Source organism: Ammodytes marinus (genome assembly GCF_949987685.1).
Source record: "Ammodytes marinus genome assembly, chromosome: 10".
Classification (NCBI taxonomy): Eukaryota; Metazoa; Chordata; class Actinopteri; order Uranoscopiformes; family Ammodytidae; genus Ammodytes; species Ammodytes marinus.
Genome location: NC_137214.1, coordinates 10,292,045 through 10,316,027, shown reverse-complemented (window position 1 = coordinate 10,316,027; position 23,983 = coordinate 10,292,045). Strand labels below are relative to the sequence as shown.

The following is a 23,983-nucleotide window of genomic DNA, read 5'->3' as shown; positions in this document are numbered from 1 at the left end:
CCTAGGCTCTGTAAACGGGTATGACAATAACAGGGCTCTGACCAACCCACCTTTGCTAGCAACAGTATCAATATAGGCTAAGCTACTTACAGTATCTGCGTATACTTTGGCTTTAATAAGTATTTGGTTTCAACGCCTATTTATATATTGACTGGCTTATCGTCATACTTGCTACAGTACAACTAAAAATGCTATAGTAATTTAATAGCAATAAGCAAAATCACTATGAGCATTTGTGCTAGCTACGGTGGGTTGGTCCGAGTCCTGCTGGGCTTGTGTATTAACACTGGATTTTGTTTTTTCAGCGCGCACACAGTACAGACAGGTTGCGGAGGGGATATGACGCAATATGAGGAGATATTCACTGATTTTGACACAGTCACGCTCCAGAATCACAGATTCCACCTTTAACAACAAAACCCAAAAAGTGACAAAAGCTCATCTCGCCCTGTGTCCTCTCCTTTCCCTCAGCTGCGCTATCAGAAGTGTCTGGTGGCACGGCCCCCCACCCAGCGAGCGGGCTCCTCCTCCTCACTGCCCCCTCCGGACACAGTGACGCGCCGGGTGAGCACCAGTGTGAAGCGTGGGGTCCAGTCTCTCATAGACACTCTGAAAGCCAAGAAACAGCCCTCAGAACTGCCCCAGCAATGACCGTCACCGCTTACCACATCACCCCCCCTCCCTCTCCCCACCTCAGCCGACACCTGGACGCCATTCACACACTATCGCCACGACACAATGTAATCAGTACCATGGTGACCACCAATGATGTACATATATGTTACCAAACACCACCGCGGATGAAAGGGAGGTTTGCCTGACGGTCATGTGAAGGAATGGAAAAACTACTACAGTCAGTGGTTGAACTTTGACCTTTGAACACTGCTGTGTCCAAGTGGAAACCAGCTGCTGGCTTAAGTGGCCCCTTACTCTATGTGGATTTCTGGGATAAGTGGATTACTTGGTCAAGCACTCTATGGACTGGTTAGAACATTTTCTGTCATGCTCTGTTCACTTCTGTAAAAAAAAAAAAAAAAAAAAAACAGTCATCAGCACAGTAAGAGCTTGTGGACTTTGAGCTTTCAATGGACAAAAAAGGTGTCGTCGTTCATCGGAATTTTGACGGTTGAAAAAGGAGAAAACCAAGCAAGACCAGACAGACAAGAGCTGTCAACGTGCTCCCTCCCACTGAATGGCATAGACATGTTCTGATCCCTTCGATGTGTGTCGGACTTGAAACTTAACATCTCCTTAGAGAATGAATGGAGTGATTGTAATAACAAAGCGGATGTAAATGATTGTAGTTAGGAAGACAGAGTTTAAGGCACAAAACTTGGAGATATGTGGTGTAGGTGACAGGCATGGGCTTTGATTTTTGCATGTTTTCTTGATGGGATAAGTTTTATGTTGATGAGTTATGAATAAGGGGGTCTCAATAAGAAGAGCGGTGAACACACCAGAAATAGATGCTCTCAGCACAAGTCATAATCCACTTGACCATGACTGGATTTACACTGGCACAACAAATCTGGCCTATTTCCAACCCATACCTGAAGAAAAGGTTATACTACCCTCTGACCCATTCAAAGAAATGACAATAGAGGATTGTCATTTTTTTGCTTCCCATTCCTTAATGGAAAATATTTGTTAATGCATTTGAAGCTTTAAATTAGTTTAGATATTTTTTGCATACATTTTAGAAAAAAAACTGAGTTGAAAAGCTCAAGGATATTACATCGCTTCTTTTCAAACATTACAAATTTCCTCAGGAATCTTTACGCATACACCCAACATTTTTAAGTGGTCGCAAGAAAGTCCATATCCAGGCTTTGACTTTGGCAGATGTGAATTGCCCGTGGCTAAATGAGCAATGGTCACACACTAGTGTATCTTCCTGATTGGATGGCATGGAAAATATAAAATCTGTGCCAGACAGTAAGGAGTTAACTTTCTCTTTCTCAGTAAATCCAGCCGGTCTACACCCACTCACAAACAAATTATACACACAGAAAAAGACACACACACACACACACACACACACACACACACATACAAATACAGCAGTAAAAAAAGAAATAAAGAAAAAAGTCTGCTGTCACTGCTATCAAAACCCTTTTCACTGCTGCCATGGCTCGGGGCCTGCACCTGCACTCGACGTGAACCCTGTGAATGCAGTCCGGTCTAAATGACAAAAAGACACACACGTACACAAAGCAAATGATAGGGATGCTCTAGATCATTTCAGTTCGTTCTTCACTCATCTCTACACCATGTAAATGTGTATCTGTTGTGACAATAAATGCATTACCAAAAAAAAAGGTTTTAGCTTCTTTAATATATCCTTTCATTGTTCAGGTCAGCAGAACCCCGGGTAAAATATAGCTATTCATCATGTAGTGACATTGTAATGACATTGGCCTGGCCCTTTAAATATATGCAGCTTGCTTTAGATTCAGACTGTGGCAAGGTTGTTCTTTATGGCACACAAAGACACTGTTATAATGAAAACATAATACAGCCTCTAGAAAGCCTTAAAGGTGACTTACATTTGTCTATGCTTCTATGTCATTTGAGCGTTTAATAACACTGTGTACATGCAGGGGTTAGATTTACATGCGTCTGACTTTTATTTGAGACCGTTTGGCACAAAATGTCAGTTCTTCTCTTTTTTCATACGTGTGATGGTTGTTTGTGGGCTCAGAACAGATGGCGGGATTGGACCCTGGCCTCTTTGGAGAGACTTCCACCGGAGCGGGCGAGGGACAGGTTCTGAGCTGTGGGCCTCCACTTGTTGTATCTGAAGCTGGGGCTGTATGACGTGCGGCTGTTCTGAGGAGGGAAGAAGGTAGGGAAGTGAGCAGGGGGTAGGACCATCACTACAGGCTTCAGCGCCTTATGAAGGGGTCTACGAGGACGCACCACTTGGGCCAGAGGGCTAGCAGCAGCAGGGGGGGGAGGAGGGGTTGGCTGTAGAACGCTGGTAGAATTGAGAGTGTTGACCACCTGGGTGATGCTTTTCTGAATGGTGGTAGAAGTTGTAGTGTTGGGCACATGGATGACGCTCCTCTTGGGGAGGCTGCTTTCTGGTTTGGCTAAGGAGCTGATGCTTTCTGATTTGGCCAAGGAGCTGATGTGTTCTTGTTTGGAGAAAGTGTAGGAGCCGCTCACAGCGTTCTTGGAGCCCTGCAAGCGCAGCGCTTTGACTTTTCCTGGAGTACGAAAAAAAACAAGGAGACAGAGGTTAGAGGGAGAGAGACAGATTTGTTGGACCAAAGTACAGAAAGCATTGAGAATAAGAGGATGAAGATTGTTTTTGTACAAAACATTACATGCTGTTCTCTGTCTGATCTAACCAAACTAAGTCCTTGCTACTCCTCCTAGCCTTCAAGGTGGAGTCAGCCATTCTGGAAAATACTTATTGTCAAAATCACCAGGTGTCAATATCAGTGAATATCTTTTCATAATCTGCTAGCTGCACGTACTGTTGTGTGCGCTGAAAAAAAATACAGTGTTATTACACAGCCTAGGCTCTGTAAACGGCTACGATGGGCCCCTTTGTTTACATACTAGTTTACAGAGCCTAGGCAGATTTTTCAGCTCACACAAAGTACGGACATGTTGCTGATTGTTAGGAGATATTCACTGATTTTGACAAAAAGTGATTTTGACAACAACCGTCTTCAGGATCACTGACTCAACCTTTAAAGGAATAGTTTGAAATATGGCAGAGAGTTAGATGAGAAGATTTATACCACTCTGATGTTTTTGAAAATATTAAGCTACAGTCTTGAGATGTACATTTTAGCTGTAGCTGTCAGTCTGCAACTTTATATTCAACAGACAGACATGAAAGTGATATCATTTTTCTCATTAAAATCCTGGAAAAAAAGCGGATACTTTTTTCAAAAATGTCTCTTTCAGCCACATGCAGCTGTCACGACGTACAACTGAATAAAGATATAGGACAGGTGTTATCATGTCCACCTTGTGTTGACTGCCGCCTGTTAATAAATTCCTGATGTCCACCCAATGAAGTGCTGCTGCTGGTCTCTTGGTTTTTGGACTGATTACTGAGCAGAGAGGTGCGAGAATGGTTGGTCTTCATTCTGTTGATGTGTCCATGCTTCTCTTTCTTGGAGGGCTGGTTGGAGCCGATCTTGTCCAGTATGCCTTTGGCGTTTGCCCTGACAATCACTTCGCTTGGTTCCTCTTTGACCACTGGCTCTGGCTGTTAAGAAATTTCCAAAAAAAACGTACCTTAATCATATATCCACATTGTTTAAGCACACGGCAAAATAATATAATCTATATTCAATGGATACACTCAAAATGCATTTGTTTACTATTTAAAAATAGAGGAGAGGGGAGGAAAAAAGAGAGGAGACACAGTGTCCTTGCGGCTGGCTGCGGGGTCACCTGCAGTCTCAGCATCAGCCCACACAGCAGCCTACTGCTCTCCTCATCGTCTGAATTATTCACAAGCACAGTGTACACTACGGGGACATGCCGCTTGTCTGATTGCTTGAACGTCAATGCAAATTGTTATCTGTTGTGTACAATCTGTCCATAACTCTATGTACACATGTTTGCATGCATACTTTTAAGTGTGCATTTTGCACATGTAAATGTACTTACGTGTGTTGATACACTCTGTGCACACAGGTAAACGCTTCAGAAGCACAGCTGTAATGCAGTCCATGGTGGGCGCCCTGAACTTCATTGATGCTAACTCAAACAGACAGGGGGCGCTGAATTATTCAGCATACACTCTCCTTTGCCTCCCTTTCTTCCCCCTTCACCCATCTAAATCTCACTTACTCTCCATTTCCACTAACCAACTATGTCATACTCTCTAAATCTCTCATTTGCATCGAAACTCTGTCCATTCTGTGTCAATACTTAGGTCTGAATTCATTATGTCCACTATGACTTGGCAACAACATGGAACATTGACTCACACCCGAAACAATGAAGACAAAATAGTCAAGGCAAAAAGTTTAGGGTTAATATTGATATTGTACCAATTCTCTTTGTGGTAAATAAAAATCCACCTGTGATGTGCTCGACTTCCTCTGAAAATTAGGGCTAAAAAACACATAACTTGACTTTCTTTATTGTTCCCCGCTTTTAATGTATGCAGGGCTCATAAAGAACTTCATTGGGTGCCGCTTTGACAGTTAATGTAAGCCCGACAGCATTCAAACACTTATATAATTGCTATTTTTATGACACTTTTCCGAGTGCCACAATAACTTTTGATTAGCTGAGTTTATTGGAGGTAGGGAGAGAAAAAAATCCAGTTTGAGGCGCCATTACTGCAGTTTGATTATCTTTTCATTCCTATCTGTGGAGGTATAAACATGATGGATGGCCATTGAGGAACAGGCACTACAGTGAGTGCGAGAGAGCTCTGTCACACCCGTTGGGAGTAAGATGGCTTAATAACCCCAGCTCTGGCATCATAAGCGTATGAGCCAATTCCATAATGTAAAGGGGTTTGTTGTAAACATTGCTATGTTTCATACTCATAGGATTATGAGTATGTGGGGAAGCCCGGTCACACAGACTACATGATATGTGTGGATGCACCTTATCAACCCTATAGATCCACAGCAACACACTGCAACTAAAATCAGCTAGAGCCGGGCTTAACTGCTGTTACAGTCTCACTTAAGTCTTCACAAGAATAATAAAAAGGAAGATGAGAGGAGCGTCAGACGATAGCAAAAAAGAAGAGAGGGTCTGTTTGACTAAAGAAAAAAGGCAAACTGACAGAGACTTTATGAAGCAATATAAGCCTGTGAGTGAGTGGACAACACAATAGAGTCAGAGACAAGAGTGTATCCCAATTATTCCTGTTCATAAAAGAGTCAGAACTTGTATCAGAAAGCTATTTTCAGACAAGGACATTGGAATTGCTACAATAAACCCAAATCCCTTCAAAGTCATTTCTATAATTCATAAAAAGCCCTCAAGGACATATTGTATTCCCCTACAAAAAAAAGTGGATTAGAATAAAGTCTCTGTCATTCTCCTACTTGTTTTCTGCATCGGGTAATGAAATCTAAGAAGAACTCTCTACTTTAAGAGCTTACTCCGAAGCTAACTCCTCTAATCCTTTCATCTCATCCTGACTTCTATTTCTGAAGACGATTTTTTTCCACCCCCTTTTTAGCATTCATCTACACTCATTCTGACTCTTTCTCCTACAACTCACACTCTCAAACGTTCTGCTTTGCTGGTTAAACTTGGGACAAGGCTCCTGCATGTGACCCAACTTTCTTATTCTTTCTAACAGCATGATCCCTCTCCTCCTTTACTTTGTTCTGCCCCAAGGGCTTGACCAAGTACCTGTCACAGCCTGTGATGCTCATTTTCACATGATCTCATCTTCAAAGCTTCTGTCCAAGCTTACCTTTCTGCCCTGGAAAAAAACACCTTCAAATGGCTCTGTTTCTACACTTGTGTTTCCCAGTGGATAAATTGTTATTAGCAGATAGCAGACGGCACAGCGTACCTGCTACATCATAATTCCCAGGCTTGTCACATTGCTGCACCAATCAAACTTCAATCACACCTGTGTCTGTGTCATAGTGGAGCCAACTCTCCAACTCGGAGAAGGCCATTTCAGGACTCAGAAGGAAAAGTTTAAACTTTAGTGTACGCTGGGTCTGTGTGTGTGTGTGTGTGTGTGTGTGTGTGTGTGTGTGTGTGTATAACTTTCTCTATGAGCCAATTTATTTGACTCTAACACTGAGCAAATTCTCACTCACACCTATACCAGTCAGCCAAGAGACAATCTGGTATCATACTGAGAAGGCTGGTGGTCAGGTCCAGGGCTCATGTTGGCACTTTTCTGTCATTTTCACAGCAGAAAACTTGCCAGGGCTGGATAATGATGAATGAGCTGAATGTGTCCCCGCTTGTCTTTTTGGCTGCACTGCCAAAAAGCAACAGCAACAGCAGTGTACTGGTGCTGAAAACGGTCATAAAGACCATTACATCTTGTGGAAAAAGATCTTGCATTTTAAAGGTGCAGTGTGTAGAAGGTATTGGTGTTTCTCAGAACAGATGGCCTTACACATTTTTATATATAGTGGGTGTTCTGTTGGAAAACGAAGGAGTACTATAGAATAAATAACTAGATACATCTTCACCTCATCACTTGGTATTGTGGAAATACTTGAGAAAGTGGTGGCAGAGGCCATATTTAGTAAATAGCTTCTTGTCCTTGAAGGCCACCAAAGCTTTATTACATAATGCACTTTTAAGAAAAAAAATGTATGTAGGTGTGGCTGAAGCACCTACAGGCCTAAAGATAAGTCTACTGCCGAGATGAATGATAGAGTTATAGGAGTATAGTTAACATGCGGGACGCCGATATCAGTCTTTTCTTTGTCAATTCATCTGGGTTCACCATTGCTTCGCTCTGTGAGGTTTCTTACCACTCTGTTGAGAACAGCCAGAAAGCAGCCATTGCTTTGTTCTGAGGGCTGCAACATGAAGAAGGGATGTGTTTCCTCAGGGCCTTCGGCATGGTTAGGAATGCTGAATGGGGATGGACTAAGCCTGAGATAGAACACACACGTACAAACAGAAAAATACAGTGGACCATAATACACACAGAGGCAGCTGAACGTCAGAGAACTTAACACAAGCCACATTCATTTAGTAAGTAAATGCACAAACGGTAAGTCTACTGATTGTCTAGGTAAAGCCAGTGGGATCCATACCAGTAGTATAACTTGTGTTTTATTTATGCTAGCCTGAGGCATCGCTAGAACACCCGGATGCAGACAGGAGTCAGTCTCAGTATATACAGAAAATACAGGAATGGTGAATTTCAACAAGTGTTCTTTTTCTTCAAACAGCACAAACACACACACACACACACACACACACACACATATTCACACAGACACACACACAGACAAACAATCAAAACAAAAACTATTCTGGAAAAGAAAATATATGTAAATATATAGCTCTATGAGAAGGCAAGCTGTCTTTTTCTTGCCCTTTTCACAGCATTTAGAGACATACAATGGCACCTCTGATTATATTTTGACTGAACTTCCTTCAGCTCATCCCTGAGGTGAGCTCTCACTTTGACAGAGGCCTGTCTGAAGGGAGACAGACAAACAAGCCAGCAGGCTGACAGACAGCCAGGCAAATAGACAGAGAAATAAGACAACAGAGACTGATGCTGAAAGTGCACCAGGGCACCAAGGAACAGAGAAGGAAGCTGACCTGAAGTTTGCTTGTTTTGGTTCCCTCTCCTGCTCGCAGCAGGCATTGGCTTCCTCCAGGGCTCTGCTCACCACAGCCTCATTCTCCTCCGGGTATGAAGAGCAGGTGGAGTACACCACTGACACAACCTTTGGGACTAGAAACAGGTGCATTTAATCAAGCTTGTGTGTAAATGTACGGGAGATGATGCTTAATCTCACTGTGTGGTGTGTTGCAACCATGTTGCACATTTAAATATAAATAAATCAGAGGAATCGGCGGCTTATTTTATTACGACATTAAAAGTAAAGCTGCTTTAATTACATGGTACCACTCCCATAAACAAACTCATGTCATGTTCAATAAAAACAGGAACTTAACCCTCACTATGTAATGTGTTGCAACCATGTTGCACATTTAAATATAGATAAATCAGAGAACTCTGTGGCTTATTATACTACGAAATTAAAATAAAGCTGCTTTATTTACATGGGACCACACCCATAAACAACAAATTAATTTCATGTTCAATTAAAGCAGGAGCAGAGACAAGCAAACACACACATAAAGTCGAAAAGTTTCCTCCTCTCATTTTACGACAATTCAATTTGATTATTCAAACTTAGCCATCCTCCTCATCAAGCGTTCCCTTTGAAGAAATGGGTTCTTGAATATTCCTTTCTTCATACTGTTTAGGTATGTACTCGGCTCCATCTTATTCAACTGCTGCTGGCTTGTAGATCTGTAGAGCTATTGGCCGTTTGATTTTCCTTCATTTGAGCTTTGATTTCTTTCTTGCTCTCTAATTATAGCCAGACAGAAACAATTAACATCGCGTGGGTAACAAATAAAACCTGCTCAGCTGTGGCAAATCGGCTCCAAACAATTGTTAAAAAATATGGCTTCTAAGAAAGTGGAACTGAGTCTAAGGCGAATTGACTGAGGCCTGAGGCAGAAACATTTATCATTCAGATGGCCTGTTCTACAACACACCCACATCACAGCTAGGAAATTAAGGGGCTACGTAGGTGTGTTTGTGTATGCCTGTGTGAGCATTTGTCTACGCATGTGCCCTATTTAAAGACCACTTTCACCTCGACCGAGGCCCAGGCACTCGATACAAACCCACCATTAATTAACAGTCCTATTAGAAAAGTATCTACACTGGCAAAAACATAGACCAGGGCCAATCAATGGCAGTGTGATTAGAGGAGCTGGTTTTCATTCTCATCAACAGAAATACTCTACCTGCTCAATGAGCCCTGACCTGGACCAGCAAAGAATTAAAAGAGCAATGAGCAAAACAAGACCAACCTAAGCTAATGAGGGTAGCTCATAGAAAACTATTAAAACGCTACTGAATGGAATAAAATATAGCATATGGATATAAAACTGAGCAGAAAAGCATGGACTGCAGAACAGAACTGTAACTGTGTCTGTGTAGGACAGAATAAGATGTGACTACTCCTTTTTAAAATCCATGACTGTGGCTGACCGGGGCACTGCAACATTAGCGTTCCTAATTACGATTTACGATGATCTCCCATGGACACCGCGGGCTTCAGTCTAATAGCACCAGATTAGATAATTAGGAAGAATAAGCTTCATTGTGTCAGAGAGGAGAGAGAGGCTACAGGCTCGACACTGAGCATATTTCATATGCTGATTGTGTGTTAGTGTGTGTGCGGGTGTGTGCCTGATGAGAGCAGGTGTGTTCGACACTCACACTTCAAGGCGTGATCGATATCCTTCCTCTGCTGTGCTACCAGAGCTTCCAGTTTGCTCTGGGCTACGGAGCCCTGGGATAAGTCCTGCAGCAGATCTGTGTCTGAGAAAACAAAGAAAAGAACTAGAATCTTTTGAAAGTGTTTCTTTACTGCTGCTTACGAGTGTGGCGTGTGTGTTAAGTATGGGTTGTGTATAAGCAAATTCAATATTGATAACATCCACATAAGTAGATGTACGGGCTTGATTTGCAGGCTATTAAAGAAGCATTGGGGAATCATCAATAATTATCTTTAAAATGAGATCATACATTTGCAATAAAATGTACGATGGGAATTTGTTATTCATTGTAATGCTCCTTATCTTGTATTTAAACACAAAAAAAGAAGTAATAAAGTAATGAGGACTTCAGTTATTTAATTAAGTTGTTATGTTATGTATCCATGGATTAAATCAGTGCTTTGTACATTTTCTGACTTTAAACCTTAAATAACACTGTTGGTCCAAAGCATTTACTTCCATATTATTCCAACAAGAACTCAGGATTAGGACTTTGTATCATTTGCATTCACAGAAAACGGGTTTGTGTCCTCATTGTCATGCCAATTAAACGCAGAACCTTTGGAGTACACAGCACCCAGAGTTTTGTAGACTAATCAACAATATTTACTTTTTATATGGACACAGGGTGTAACAAGGTGTAAGGTAGACAAGTTAGACAAGGTTACAACTTCCAACATGTATTTCTGAAATCCACACTTAATGGCTCTCCTGTATTGCATACATCGCTATAACTACCTCCATTTTCTTGCAGTAAGAATTCCACCGGGTTGCTGACAGCAGAAACAGAACACTTGGGGGTCAACAGGATAACACGCACCCGCTCAAGTCGCTTGTCACCACCATTCAAAGACAGGAAGTCCTCTGGTATCAGTTTCACATCTGAGCAGAAAGCACATGAGAGTTGAACGATAACCACAAACAGAAATGTTCTCAATGCTTAAAGTCATGTCCATCATGTCCCGCTATGTTTCATACCTGAGGGGGTCTTTTGCAATTATAAAAATGTCAGCGTTGTCACACGCCCTTCATTGTTACCAGGTTTCAAGGCAGCCACTTCCAGCATATAATATTTACATACAGCTTAGCAAGTCAGCTGACTATGTTTGGTATTAAGTTAACCTGTGTCTCAGAGAATTTGTTGACAACAGAGATTACCAATATTTCATCCACTTTTTTTTCTGGTTATTGGCAAAACTCTCTGTCTAGAACCCTCAAATCGCTGTTAATAACTTAACTACATTAATAGAAAGTGGTAATTTGGTAAAAAAAAAAAAAAAAAAAGTTCATGTGAAAAAAAGAAAAGTGTGACGAAGCTAATAGGCAATTATGTTGTTGAATTCTTCAGCCTACAGAGTCCTGAAAACAAAGACGGCACATTGACAACGGTTTTCTCTGCTTCCAGCTCAGTCTCCTCTTTTGTCTCTCCTACACAGACACAAACAGATACTGAACTCATGGACACACAGTCATAGTATGCCTACGCTTGCAGCCCAGGGCAGTGATGGCCTGCTGCAGCTCTTGTCTCTGAGCGTCTGTACGATCCCTGACACAGACGTAGACGGTGGGCTGGACGCTGCCGTCGGCTTTGTGTTTCTCTGCTACTAGGGCCGCAGTGTGGGAGACGGTGAGGCTAGAGAAGCAGCCCACCATTAGAACATCTGCTTCCTCTGGTAGCAGGGAGCACACTGCATTCGGGCCCAGGCTGCAAGATTTATCCTACAGACACATAGGAGTAAAAAGCATTGGTTTGCTAAAGAGACCAACAGAATTCTAGATTAAGGTCTGTAAGCTGATGTGACACAAACAAGGATAAGACAAAGTAGGAGGAGAAGATGCACTGTGTGAGAGTGGTAAATACAATTGAAATGGATGAAAAAGGAGGGGAAGTTTGGAGCAGGTACTGGGGGAGACACAGAAAGAGAATGGGAGTAACAGTGCAGTCAGATTACAACAGCGATGTCCTTCAATCAATGGGGTCCCTTCTACAAATAGTGCAGCACTGTGTGTCCCTGTGGAACCACTGCGCTGTCTTATATTTCTGTAGTCAGTATCCAGATCACAGGGTTTGTCAGGTGAGACAAAGGACAAGGACATTTGAAAATACAGCAAAAAAGGAGCAGAGAAAATGGGCTCAGGCTCATAATAAAAGAGGGAGGGAGGCAGAGGTGATAAATTTGGCCCTGGTGTTGAATATTTGATTGAATTTGGCTGCAAAGTGTGATTTAATTGTGTTGTGATGCTGTGTGCTGCTTACAGTTTGCATGGCAGCTTGACTTTAATGGAGTAAGAAATTAAATGATCGAAGCGCTCCCCTCCCACCCCCCGTCCCCGTCCCACACTGTGGAACAAAATTCTTTATGGCTCAAAGTGAAGTACAGCCAGATGAGAGGATAAAGTGGTGTGAAATATTTGTATCGGGGCAAACTAATCTTAGTTGGCGGAAGGGATGTCAGCCTTGTAATCAATTTGAGCAAGTCCATAACCAAAGTGGGAATCGGCCCCATCCATCTCAGACAAGATTGATTGGGGCTGAGCAGATTTCCACAGCTATGTCGAGGTCTACAGAGATAATGGCTGCTTTTGTCAAAAACCTCCTCTCTCTCGCTCTCTCTCTCTCTCTCTCTCTCTCTCTCTCTCTCTCTCTCTCTCTCTATACAGCTTGTGCTATACCTGGATGATGAGTTTGTGGTTGCTAAGAAGCTTGGTGGAGTGCAGCTGAGTCTTTAGCTGAGCAGGGAATACCAGCATATCCCCACAGTGGGGGTCCTGGCAGAAGGTCTGGCCCTCCAGCTGCCCGATCGATTCCACCTGCGAGAAGTCCGCTTTCTTCAGCGCGACTTTGACCTCATCGAGGCTAGGAGCAGAGGAGACGAGGAGACGAGAGCATGAGGAGATTAGTGGAAGTCCAAAGAGGAAGGGATGAGGGAACAAGGGAAGAAGGTGAGAGGTGAGAGAAAGAGGAAGACTGCCATCAGAGGAAATAATAGTGTGTCAAATTACTGTGTGGCCTTTTAAACGACGTTAATAGTAAAATGTGCTGTGAAAGCCATTGGGATACACACACACACGCGCGCGCGCGCGCGCACACACACACACACACACACACACACACACACACACACACACACACACACACACACACACACACACACACACACACACACAAGCACACACGCACACACTACGACATACACACCGCGCTAGTCCCAACAGGTGACCTTTACAGTCCCAGCACATACTGAGGGTTGTTGCTGATTGAATCTGTCCACAGCAGCAGGATTTACACCTAACTGAATCAGCCTGTCAGGGTGCGTGCAAGAACACACAGATACAGACACACAGACACACACACACACACACACACGCAAACACACACAAACGTACTGTATACACACACACACACACAGTCCAGTGGTTTAATTGGATGTCAGCTGAGCACCTGGCCCATAAAGCATTGGGCAGCACCCAAAGTTAAAGGTCTGTGTGTAGATGTAGGTGTGTACTCGATATATGCTTACAGTGCATTCCTGTGTTTATGTACAGGTGTGCATGTACAGGTGTATGTTAGCTGCTTGTGAGCGGGTGAGTGAGGGGGGGGGCATGTTTTTCCTGTGTGCGCACTGCGCAGCTGACCTGCTTTTCTGTGTGTTGACCCAGGCGTAAAGTGGAAGGCTGCTGGATCTCTCCTGCTTCTTCTGCAAACTCTCCGGCAGGATACACTCGATGGTCAATAGATCGTGTTTGATTCTGCAGCGGGCCAGTGAGGCCGCCAGCTTGGTTTTAAACCTGCATAACACACATACAAAAGAGACATTTTTATCTCTATTGTTTTCTGAATGTATTACTCATTTAATTCAAGTCAAAGTTTGGGTTACATCTTGTTTTATTCATGTTTTCGTTTTCTCGTAGGTATTGTCCTTTCCTTACCTGAGGAGGTAGTTCTCCACATCTCTCACTTCCTCCACCATGTCCTCCTCCCTCTGGCTGTCCCGGGGGAGGAACTTTCTGTCCTGGAAGTCATAGAGCATGACGGCAACCAGGCACATCTGATCATCTGGCTGGAGCATAGGAAGAAAATATACAGACGGTTGAGTGACTTTTCATTTAGCAAGAGAACTGTGAAAAAGAAAGGATAGACACATTTCTAATTTGTAAAAACATAACCATGAAACAAGCTTTAATTAAGTGAATAGTTACGCCTCAGAAGTCAGCTGCATATTGTACATATCTACAATGTAAATGTGCGCAAAGCCAAGTGACATTTGGTAACAGTGTCCTGATGATTTCTCTATATTGGTTACCTATATTGGTTACCTAATGAGGGGCACAGTGCAGTGATAGTAATACAATTTATTTGTATTGATTTAGACTAAATTACCCCAGTTTACAGATATTGACACATAGACACAAGCAGTAGCTCAATGTTGTGCTTCCTTGAACCCACTGCTGCCACTTAATAAAACAAAGGAGAAAGCCTGAGTTATGCCTGTCTTTCGCTCTCTCTCTTTTCTCTTTATCTTTCACTCTCCACCTTCTATATCAGTAGGGTGGGAGGGCACCAACCACATTAGAGACAGATGGAGTTTCACGGCCACAACAGCTTGCAACATCCTCACTACTGCGCTAATGGGCCGAGACGCTAGAAAGGCTACAAGGGTTCCTGCTGTAGCCAAGGAATTAGCCAGCACTTATTAGTCAATCCAGGGGCTTTTAATATCATTTATAAGGAAATGTCTGTTTCAGAAATGTGATGTAGCACTCCACTTGTCCTCTCATGTCCTCGTCCTCCCTCTACCTCAAGCTCCACTTGCCCTTTACCAAGGTTACAAAAACCCTTGAGTGTGGGAAAACTCCCAGTCATTAAGTTGCCTGGCAACATCGTCCCATGGTGGGAAATTGGCCTACTACAGTAGTAAACATGCTGGCTGTGTTTAGTCATTCCAAGGGCATGTCTATGAAATAAGAAATGAATTTGGACTCACCAACTAATTAACAATTGTATTACATTAACGTAAGCTATACGGTCTAAGCTAACAAATTTAGTGTTAGATGCTTGTGAAATTTGAGAATCGAGTGTTATAGATAAGGAAATTGCAATATATAACCTTCATAAGTACCATTGATTGTTTCTCAATTGATAAATGTTGCTTTTTTAACATTACACAGAGTATGTTAACTACTTTCAAGAAGATTTAAGATGTAATTAAAGTTTAATTAAGGCCAATTTCATGTTAAATGTGCCAGTTTACCTAAAAGGCTATTTCCACCTCTGACAGGATTTAGGCATCCTTTTTCTTACTCTTACACTGTGATCAAATGCGCCAAATGGTGAGCATGAAAGTCTGTTTCTTTATTTTTCATTTTCATTTTTCTTCACAATACATTCTGTACGCCCCTTTTCTCCTGCCCGCCAATTCCCTTTCACACTGCTCTTTCTCCTTTCTCCATCAAGGTTGAACTTTATAGATGCCAGCAGCGTTAAAGGAGGTGAGAGTGAGTTCTAAAGACTGTCTCATTGTGTCTGAGCTTTATTGTCTCGGAAGAGGGATGCAGAGTAACGACCTGCCACCAACACATAGCGAGACCCATTCATTTCACCCAGGGCCATATTTCACAAGGCTACAGTGGGTGTGTACTGTGTGTGTGTGTGTGTGTGTGTGTGTGTGTGTGTGTGTGTGTGTGTGTGTGTGTGTGTGTGTGTGTGTGTGTGTGTGTGTGTGTGTGTGTGTGTGTGTGTGTGTGTGTGTGTGTGTGTGTGTGTGTCTGTGTATGTGTGTATGTGTGTCTGTGTGTGTATGTGTCTGTGTCGGGATTGTTTTTAAAACACACATTCATGAGTATTAATGTGCCTGTATATATTTGTGCCCTCACTGAAGAAGACATCGGTTGTCTACAACCTGTACACTTGTCAACAACTCTGTTTTCTGTTTACACATTCACCACCTCCTGCTTTCATTACTCTTGGTCTCTACAGTCTGTCTGCATGTTTTATCACCAGCCAGAGAAGCCCTCCTCTTTCCACAGCTTCTTTTATGTGGCGTGTTAAAAGTAGGGCAAAATGTACACGCCAATATGGGAATCTTTCTTCTACAACTACGCCGCATAATAGCTCAAGTATCACTCTTAACATTCGGCACACTGGCACTGGGATATATGTAGCATATATATTGTAGATTACAATGAGACGTCCACACATCCAAACACAATCCCCCCCAGGTTGTTAGGGCATTTTGTTTTCATCACTCATGAATGGGCTCTCTCGAAAACCAATACGGAAAAGGCACATCCATCCAGGCACTTTCTGCCACATACACTACCTGTTAGATGTGTAATTCCAAAGGGAGCGATTGTTATTGATTAGGGCTGGGAATATAAAAGACATGAGGTGCTTTGTGATTTGATGAAATCAGTGTAATAGATCAATATTACTGTTACAGCTTAGAAGGCTACAGAATAGAAGACAGACTGTGCAGAGTATCAACGACAGGACATGAATATTGAGGCAGTTTTAAAGGATTTTGAGCGAAAGAAAACAGCACAAGATAAACAAAGCCATAAGCAAAGGAGCGACATGGTGAACTCAAGAATCAAAATGACTTCATTTCCAGTGGCAAACTGAACGTGCCTCTGTGTCACATGATGTCAACATACACCAAGGAATTATTAAACATGTTTACTTCTCTTAAACCTATTAGAAATATTGCTCCCATTGGTGAAATCACTTACCATTGGCTGAGAGAGGTAAAAGCAACTGTCAATCATGATGGCCTCCAGCAGTTCTTGATCTGTGCAGAAACAAAGTTAGGTAGAGGTTGGATGATGGAGACGTACTGTGGTATTCCGGTTTTCCATTACTAATTATGTGTATGAGTTATAATGAGTTATAATGATGCATATCAGTGCAATCTAGTATCGAATTATCCTTTGAAACCAATCCCGACTCTTTCATTTGGAGCATGAGATAGAGGCACAAGATATTACATCCTATCCATTAACTGGTCAAATATATTTTGCTATGGAGGACAAAACCATATCAAATGATAGGAACATGTCCAGAAAAAAAAGAGAGAAGAGATCAGAGACAATACAAAGAGAGAAAGAGGCTCCTAGAGGCACCCCCGAATTATCATGATTCAATTTGAAAAGATAATTCAATACGATGAGGGAGGGGATGGGGGGAGGGGTTGGGTACATTTACCATGATTAAACGCTTATTTGGTGCTTAATTAGAGTTCATCTGATTATTAATTTGCCTAATTTCTTTTCATTTATTGTGTCTGTGGTGAGTGAGTGGGCGTGTGTGATCGAAAGGACTAATGACATTAATGACATCTGAAGAAATAAACGGGGCTACATCTTGGAAACACGATCGGTGAAATGAAGCCGCCGAGCACGTATTTCCATCAGGACAAGGATGTGAATCGTGTTATCTTCTTCTATCTTTAATCAACACCAGTTACTTACAAATGAAAGATGAAAAATAATTTTCTTATTTCACACACAGATAGCGAAATGTATTATAAAACTTAAATTGGGTCTATTACCTGGTTAGGTTTCATTTTCTTCCGATGCTACACAATTAAACTTTGCTTGACCTTTTTTTTATCAGACCTAAGGTAATCTCCATCCCCTGTCTGGGTTATCCTATCATGAAGGCAGCAACTGTTTCTCAACCCAACAGGATGCCTTCTATCTGAAATATACATAAAAACACACACAGTCTTATATCCCATTCTATACCCATCTGTGAACAGTGGGCTCTCCATTTCAATAAGTGGGAGATAGAGAGATGGCCACGGGGGGAAAGAGGGGGAACGAATCATTTCTCTAACTTTGATGTGTTTCTTATGAGGATGGAAAAATGCCTTTTAATGTTAAATAGTAACAGTTTTAAAGGTACAGTGTGTAGAATTTATTTTGCATTAAGGAATACGTAGAATAGAAATGGAATATACACAACTATGTTTTAATTAGTCTATAATCGCATGAAAATCCAAGTTTTTTTTTTATGACCTTAGAATAAGCCTTTTATATCTACATAGGAGCAGGGCACGTCGCCATGTTACTTTCTACAGTAGTACAGAAGGGAACAACTTAATGGCCTTACGCATTTTTTTTTAGATAATGTGTGTCTGTTGAAGTGCACCTGTTGAAAGACGAAGAAGAAGTAAGAATAAATAGCAAAATAACTTCTTCACCTCATGACTTGATATTACAGAAAGACTTGAGGCAGTGATGTATGATGCCATCTTTAGTTACTAGCTTCTTGTCCGTGTAGGCCATCAAGCTTTTGTACATTTTCCGAAAGGTAGTCGTTAGGGAGGGAGCGTTGCAATCTAGAATCTCACCACTCAATGCCACTACAATACTCTGAAAGTACACATTGTACCTTTCATACGAATGCAGAATGTGTTGATTTCTTGGAACAGTCTAGAAGGACGGTTTCAAATTTGAGGTAAGCCCAGGACAGAAACAGTGCAAAGAGACACTATGGAAACCCACAGACACTGCTTCTTGACATATTCACAACATCATCACAAATCATGCCAAACTGTATCCAGGTTTTCCAGATGTACACACAAATAAAGGTTTGCACGTAATAGGGCTTATCTTTAATTGCGGAGACAAAACGCATATCATCAGCAGTGGTCTAATTTATAGCGGATGCAGGTCAATGGGATTTATATGGTGGCCATTACTGCAGAAGGCCTTAAAGATAAGCCCCGAAGAGATAACCGTCCAGGGCACACAAAACCCCAGAGGGAGCCATGATGGTTGGGTCTGTAGAGGTCACTGTCTGCATGCTATCAATCACACACAGCAGGTTGTGTAAAACGCAGAGAAAATTCAGCAATAAATCACTTACAGTGGACATCTTTACACAGCAGACTCCACTTGTAGGACAAGACGGAATTTCTCAAACCCGATTACCTGACTCTCAAAGCTGACAGGACACAAAAAAATTACTGCATAATATCACTCTAAGGAAAAAGTGAGTGCTACACTACCAGCAGGAGGCAGTAGTTATCGCAGGTCAGGACTGATGTGGAGGTTGTGTGTTTTGTGGCAACCACCCAGGTAAGGCACAATGAGCAGTGACTGATGGGGACTGTAGTCAAACAAATTCTTTGTTAAAGAGCCAAACCCGAATAAAGGCTCCTCTACTCTTTAGCTAGGTCTTTGTCTCACTATGTTCTGCATCGGTACACATTGTTGCACATTAATCTAACAGACGTCCGGCCCAACAAAAAAAGGTACTTGCCATAAGTTATACAATCACCTTTGGATTTAATAGCAAATCTATCCGTACTTGTTTTACAAAAACAACCTGTATGATTAAATATTTGCTGAGGCATGCCACCGGTGATGGCTGCTTTGATCTTGGTCAAGGACAAAAAAAGACTTTTTCTCCAGCAGCTCCATGCTCTACATTCAGCTGAACACAAAGTTGTCCAAAGAACCTTTTGGAGTTGCACACATAGAATTCAGCAGCCACAGTGATCGGACAAGGGAGCCTGGCAGCCTGGTTGGACAATGAGGCAGAAATACTCAGAGGAGTAGCCAGTGGAATGAAAGAGGGAAGAAGGAAAGGAGGAGAAGAAGAAGAAAAGGGAGGAGGATGGCTGTATCATGGCCAGCGACAAGGTCAACTACATTTGTATTAATAAAGATTCACACTGAAATGGCTTTACACGGCGTAACATCTGCACATGTCTGGAGCACTGAGAGCTCAGGGGCATGAGAGTCAACTGGAAATGAAACCTTGACAACGTGAGCTGCCTCTAGGTCAGTGATAAAGCAAACAGTCAGTCAGACATGAAAACGGGCTTTTGAAAAAGGGACAGGGGGAGGCCAGAGAAATAGAAAAAAGCCCTGAAGACATGAAAAGAAAGACAGAATGAAGTGAAGGAGAAGAGGTGAGAAGGACTTGACTGCTGATATTTGTCATTTGGGCGACTTCAGCCTTGTCTCTGGTTATGAAATATCAAATGTACAGAGTACAGAGTACAATCGCCAACTCCCCCCCATTGCATATTTTAGTATTGACTGACACTCACAGTAACATGCAAGTCTGTGTCCTCCTCAGCTACCGATACGGAGCTTACTGGCAGACTTTTGTGTTTAAGCAGATAAGAGTTATAATCACAAGATCAATACCAGAGCTCATTGGCATTTTGCTCTGCGTGTTTTTCGCTGCTGAAGCATTTCTCCTTTAGATTAACAACTGACCTCAGCTCAATTTTGGATCAGTCATTGCCAAGCAGTACACGGAGGGAGGGTGTGTGTGTGTGTGTGTGTGTGTGTGTGTGTGTGTGTGTGTGTGTGTGTGTGTGTGTGTGCGCGCGCGTATGTCACTAGAAAATACATTTCTGCACCAAAAGTCAGGCAGTTTGTAGGAGGAGGAAAAGGAGAGATTGACATCGGCTCTGCCAGGCTGTGTCATTTCAACCGAACCCAATTTCAACGCACAGCCAGCGAGTGAATCTAACATGTGACCAAAAAGAAAGTAATGGAGGTCATGTCAGCTATCATGTCACTGTAACAGGTGGAGTTATAAGGTTTATCAACGATCTGTACCAGGCTGATCGTCTGGTTTAACAAACAGCTGTCAAATTGTTGTGCAGATTTTCAATGCAGATAAAGGTAGCTTCGTTTTACGCATGGTCCACATCCTTTCCAGAAGGTATCTGATCTCTATTGGAATATCACAGAATTACTGTAACAATACTGAAATTCAACAAGTGAATGAATTCTAGAAATGACAAACGTGGGCGATGGGACCTGCAGAGAAGGATTGTATTAACATAGCAGCACTGATAAAAACAGAGAAATGCAGTCTTTGAAATAAGGTCAGGACAAAAAGGGGATTAAATATAATAAGAAATGCCATAGTTGTTCTAAGCTAAAGCAAGCAAATGTTCCCTTTGTGTAGAACTCAAGTTCATGCTCTTGGTAAATGAACATGTTTGTGTAATAATGTGTATTTTGGCATCTTCTGAAAGTTCTAGGTTGCAAGCAACGTTCCGTGTCTATGCCTCCCGTTCATAGAATTTACAGAGGCTACGGTGGCCTTCAAGGACAAGAACTAAAGAGGGCATCTTTTACCACTGCCTCAAGTCTTTCCACAATATCAAGTGATGAGGTGAAGATGTGTTAAGTTATTTGTTTTATAGTACTTCTTCTTCGTCTTCCAACAGGTACATTTCCGGTGAACACCCACTATATATAAAAATGTGTAAGTCCATTCTGCGCTACTGTAGAAACAACACTTTTTCTATAAGTAATAAAATAAACAACGGGCTTATTTTCAAGCTGTTATACACAATTTAAAACATATTGTGAATTCTATATTCCATTTCTACCAAGTTTGTTATGAAAAACTCCTATTCCATTGGCACGCTGCACCTTTTATATACAATACTCGAACAAGTTGCTGGAGCTTGTGATGATGGATATTTTGAGGTGAACTGCATTCATTGTGAGGCAAGAAACCCTTGGCTTATCCAACTTCCAAGAATGGATAGCGGGAAAAAAAGGAAGAAAATCATTCATGGCTATGCGGGTGTTCCTGCTACCTGACCTCTCCATCCACCGCCAAACGCAGTAAATCGATTCCAGCCATCTTCCTGCTCCAAGAGTGGGCTCACCTCCCGCTCTTATCACCATGGTGATTACACACCCCTGTGACTTCGGACACCCAGACCCAATATAGTCCCAGATAACTGATTATGGCACAAATTGATTTGTAGCATCACAGAGAATTCCCCCTTGGTCGTTGGAGCATTGTTTTTCTCTTCTACTTGCCCTTCATCAATCTATCTGTATCCAATTCTACCTGTCAATTAACTTTCCCTGTAGGGCAGTTCATTCTCATTCCTAATGATGCTTTGTTTGCCTAGAATTAAATAGGTTTTACTTGCATTGTAATGTACCTGCAATTTAAACAAAAAAAGGGCTGCTAAACACCATTTGCCAATGTTCTCACTCCAAATTCATCCAAATTAATAATCTGAGTAAGTGTCTTAAGTGTGTGGGGGTACATACAAGGAAGGATGACAACGATAGGAAGGAAGATAAAAGTGTTAAACAGTACATAACTTCACTCAACCAGTCACTTACAAACTCACATTTAAGTGTATTGAAGGCCAGCTCATAAGACATGCGTTGCATCCCCTCATCTTTGCCTTCAGGTAACGGGAGCCCTCTCTCTTTACCGTAGTTGACCAATCGGTGGGCAGCAGGCTTCTCCAGGTGGTGATTCTGGAAGATGATAGAGGCCAGCAGGTAGACTCTATCTGGAAAGCCAAGCTGATCCTGGCCTGTGAACTGGAGCTCTGCAGACACAGCAGGGTTCTCACTGCCGGCTGGGTTATCCTTATCCAGGCCAGGCAGATCCTTGTTGCTCCCTGCAGTCTGGGAGCCATCCTTTTTGGTCTTGCCTGTGGAAGAGCGACTGGCACGCTCTCCAACAAATTTATTTTTCACCATCTCCTTGGGGATGTGCTTCCTCTCGGACACCTGAAAATAACAAAATACATTTATTTATTTGAAGACATGAGTGATACACTAAAAAAACAGTCATGCACAAGATTTAAAGTCAGACGCTCAAAACTAAATTGGTGATTTAGGGCAACACAAATACAATTGACGTCAAGTGGCATAATTGGGTTGAATGAGTTATTTGTGAATAAGGGCCCAGCCACAAATTGTATGTCATTTAAATAAGTAAATTCAGAGCTTACATTTTTAAACGCTGTGTTTAAAAAAAACTTGATATGAGTAGCAGTATGTTCATGTTAGGCCTATATTTTCTAAGCATTGATTAACTTTACCCTTTCATACATAAAATAGGCTACAACAAACTCCATCAGATTTTTTTCAACTAAAGTAATATGTTCAGTAAACAAGTGACTAACATAACATTAGGCCAATATATTGTGAAAAGTATTTGAATACAATACACAACATTTTATTCAATAAAACATTCACTATGGCGCATGAATGATGTAGGCCTACAAGAAACAGATTTTAAATAGCTTAAACTGTAGCGAAAACTCTGCACGACAGAGTTAGCTAAACAGGTTGCAGTTAATTTGACCTGTTCACATTAATCACTAACTCAAGTCCTGTGATTCTAACTAGCTAAATATTGAATTATGTCAGCTAAAATGCAGCTGTCTTTCAGTCCTGAGGCGTAGTTTATTAACACTCAGGTGATAACGTACATTTACGTAGGTTAAGAAGTTAACGTTACATTTAACACGCTGGAAAGAATGGTTAAAGTCAATTTACAGGTTAGCTACCAAACTGACTTTAGCCTACTGTCTGTAAGCAGCGGTACACTAGAAAACATATTGGTGTTATTCACTTTACCTCATAAGAACAGAGTCCAGTTTTCTCTCCCAACAATACCGTACTCGTATCCGAGAGTCGTCATGTTTAGTTACACGTCAAAGTGAAAGTATTTAACGGCACTGCAAAAAAAAAAAAAAAAACTGACGATAAAATTCCCACTATAAATCTGGGTCCGTTATTAGGCGGAGGGCGTCTCTCCACAGATGTTTACCGCTCCCTCCAATCCGACTCTCTCTATAGTTATTCCTTGAGAAAATGCTTTTAGGTCTTCAGAAACACAGGGCTGTGTCTCTCCGCTCGAAAACAAACTTTCTAAATGACTGTCAACATTGTGGAGCCCTGTTTTTCTTCCTTTTGGGATAAGCGTGTTTCCCGTCGCCATGGCAACGACATGCCCATTTCAAGGTCTCGTTCTTCACGGATTAGAAATTAATCTCCTTAACGCCTCTGTTTACGAGCAACGTGGGGCTTGTTAAAGTTTTACAGCGTATTATGTCAAACCAAAAAGCTAATGTCAACACTGGTGGACAGCAATGCATAAGCCTAAATCAGTTGCAGGTGACGTCCAGTTGCTGTTTCAAAAACTATGGGTCCCTGAAGCGAAGTTTCA

General features: G+C 41.9%; 2 protein-coding genes across 2 annotated transcripts in view; one reads left to right on the top strand and one right to left on the bottom strand.

The window, feature by feature from the left end:
* Positions 1 to 651, top strand: part of apbb2a (amyloid beta (A4) precursor protein-binding, family B, member 2a) — a gene marked incomplete at its 3' end in the record, with an annotated part of 37,488 nt that extends 36,837 nt beyond the window's left edge. The window contains exon 14 of the mRNA XM_080035334.1: positions 472 to 651. Within this exon, the coding sequence (XP_079891460.1) occupies positions 472 to 651 (180 nt within the window). The remainder of the gene's footprint in view (positions 1 to 471) is intronic.
* Positions 652 to 2,697: 2,046 nt separating this feature from the next.
* Positions 2,698 to 23,455, bottom strand: LOC307256906 (putative methyltransferase NSUN7; the record flags this gene model as incomplete). The annotated part of the gene is made up of 13 exons (XM_080036022.1): positions 2,698 to 3,209; positions 3,985 to 4,228; positions 7,446 to 7,569; positions 8,251 to 8,386; positions 9,956 to 10,057; positions 10,753 to 10,896; positions 11,499 to 11,733; positions 12,688 to 12,871; positions 13,651 to 13,803; positions 13,945 to 14,075; positions 16,744 to 16,802; positions 22,146 to 22,536; positions 23,426 to 23,455. The coding sequence occupies 13 exons, from the start codon at positions 23,453 to 23,455 to the stop codon at positions 2,698 to 2,700; spliced, it is 2,445 nt and encodes an 814-aa protein (XP_079892148.1).
* Positions 23,456 to 23,983: the final 528 nt, after the last annotated feature.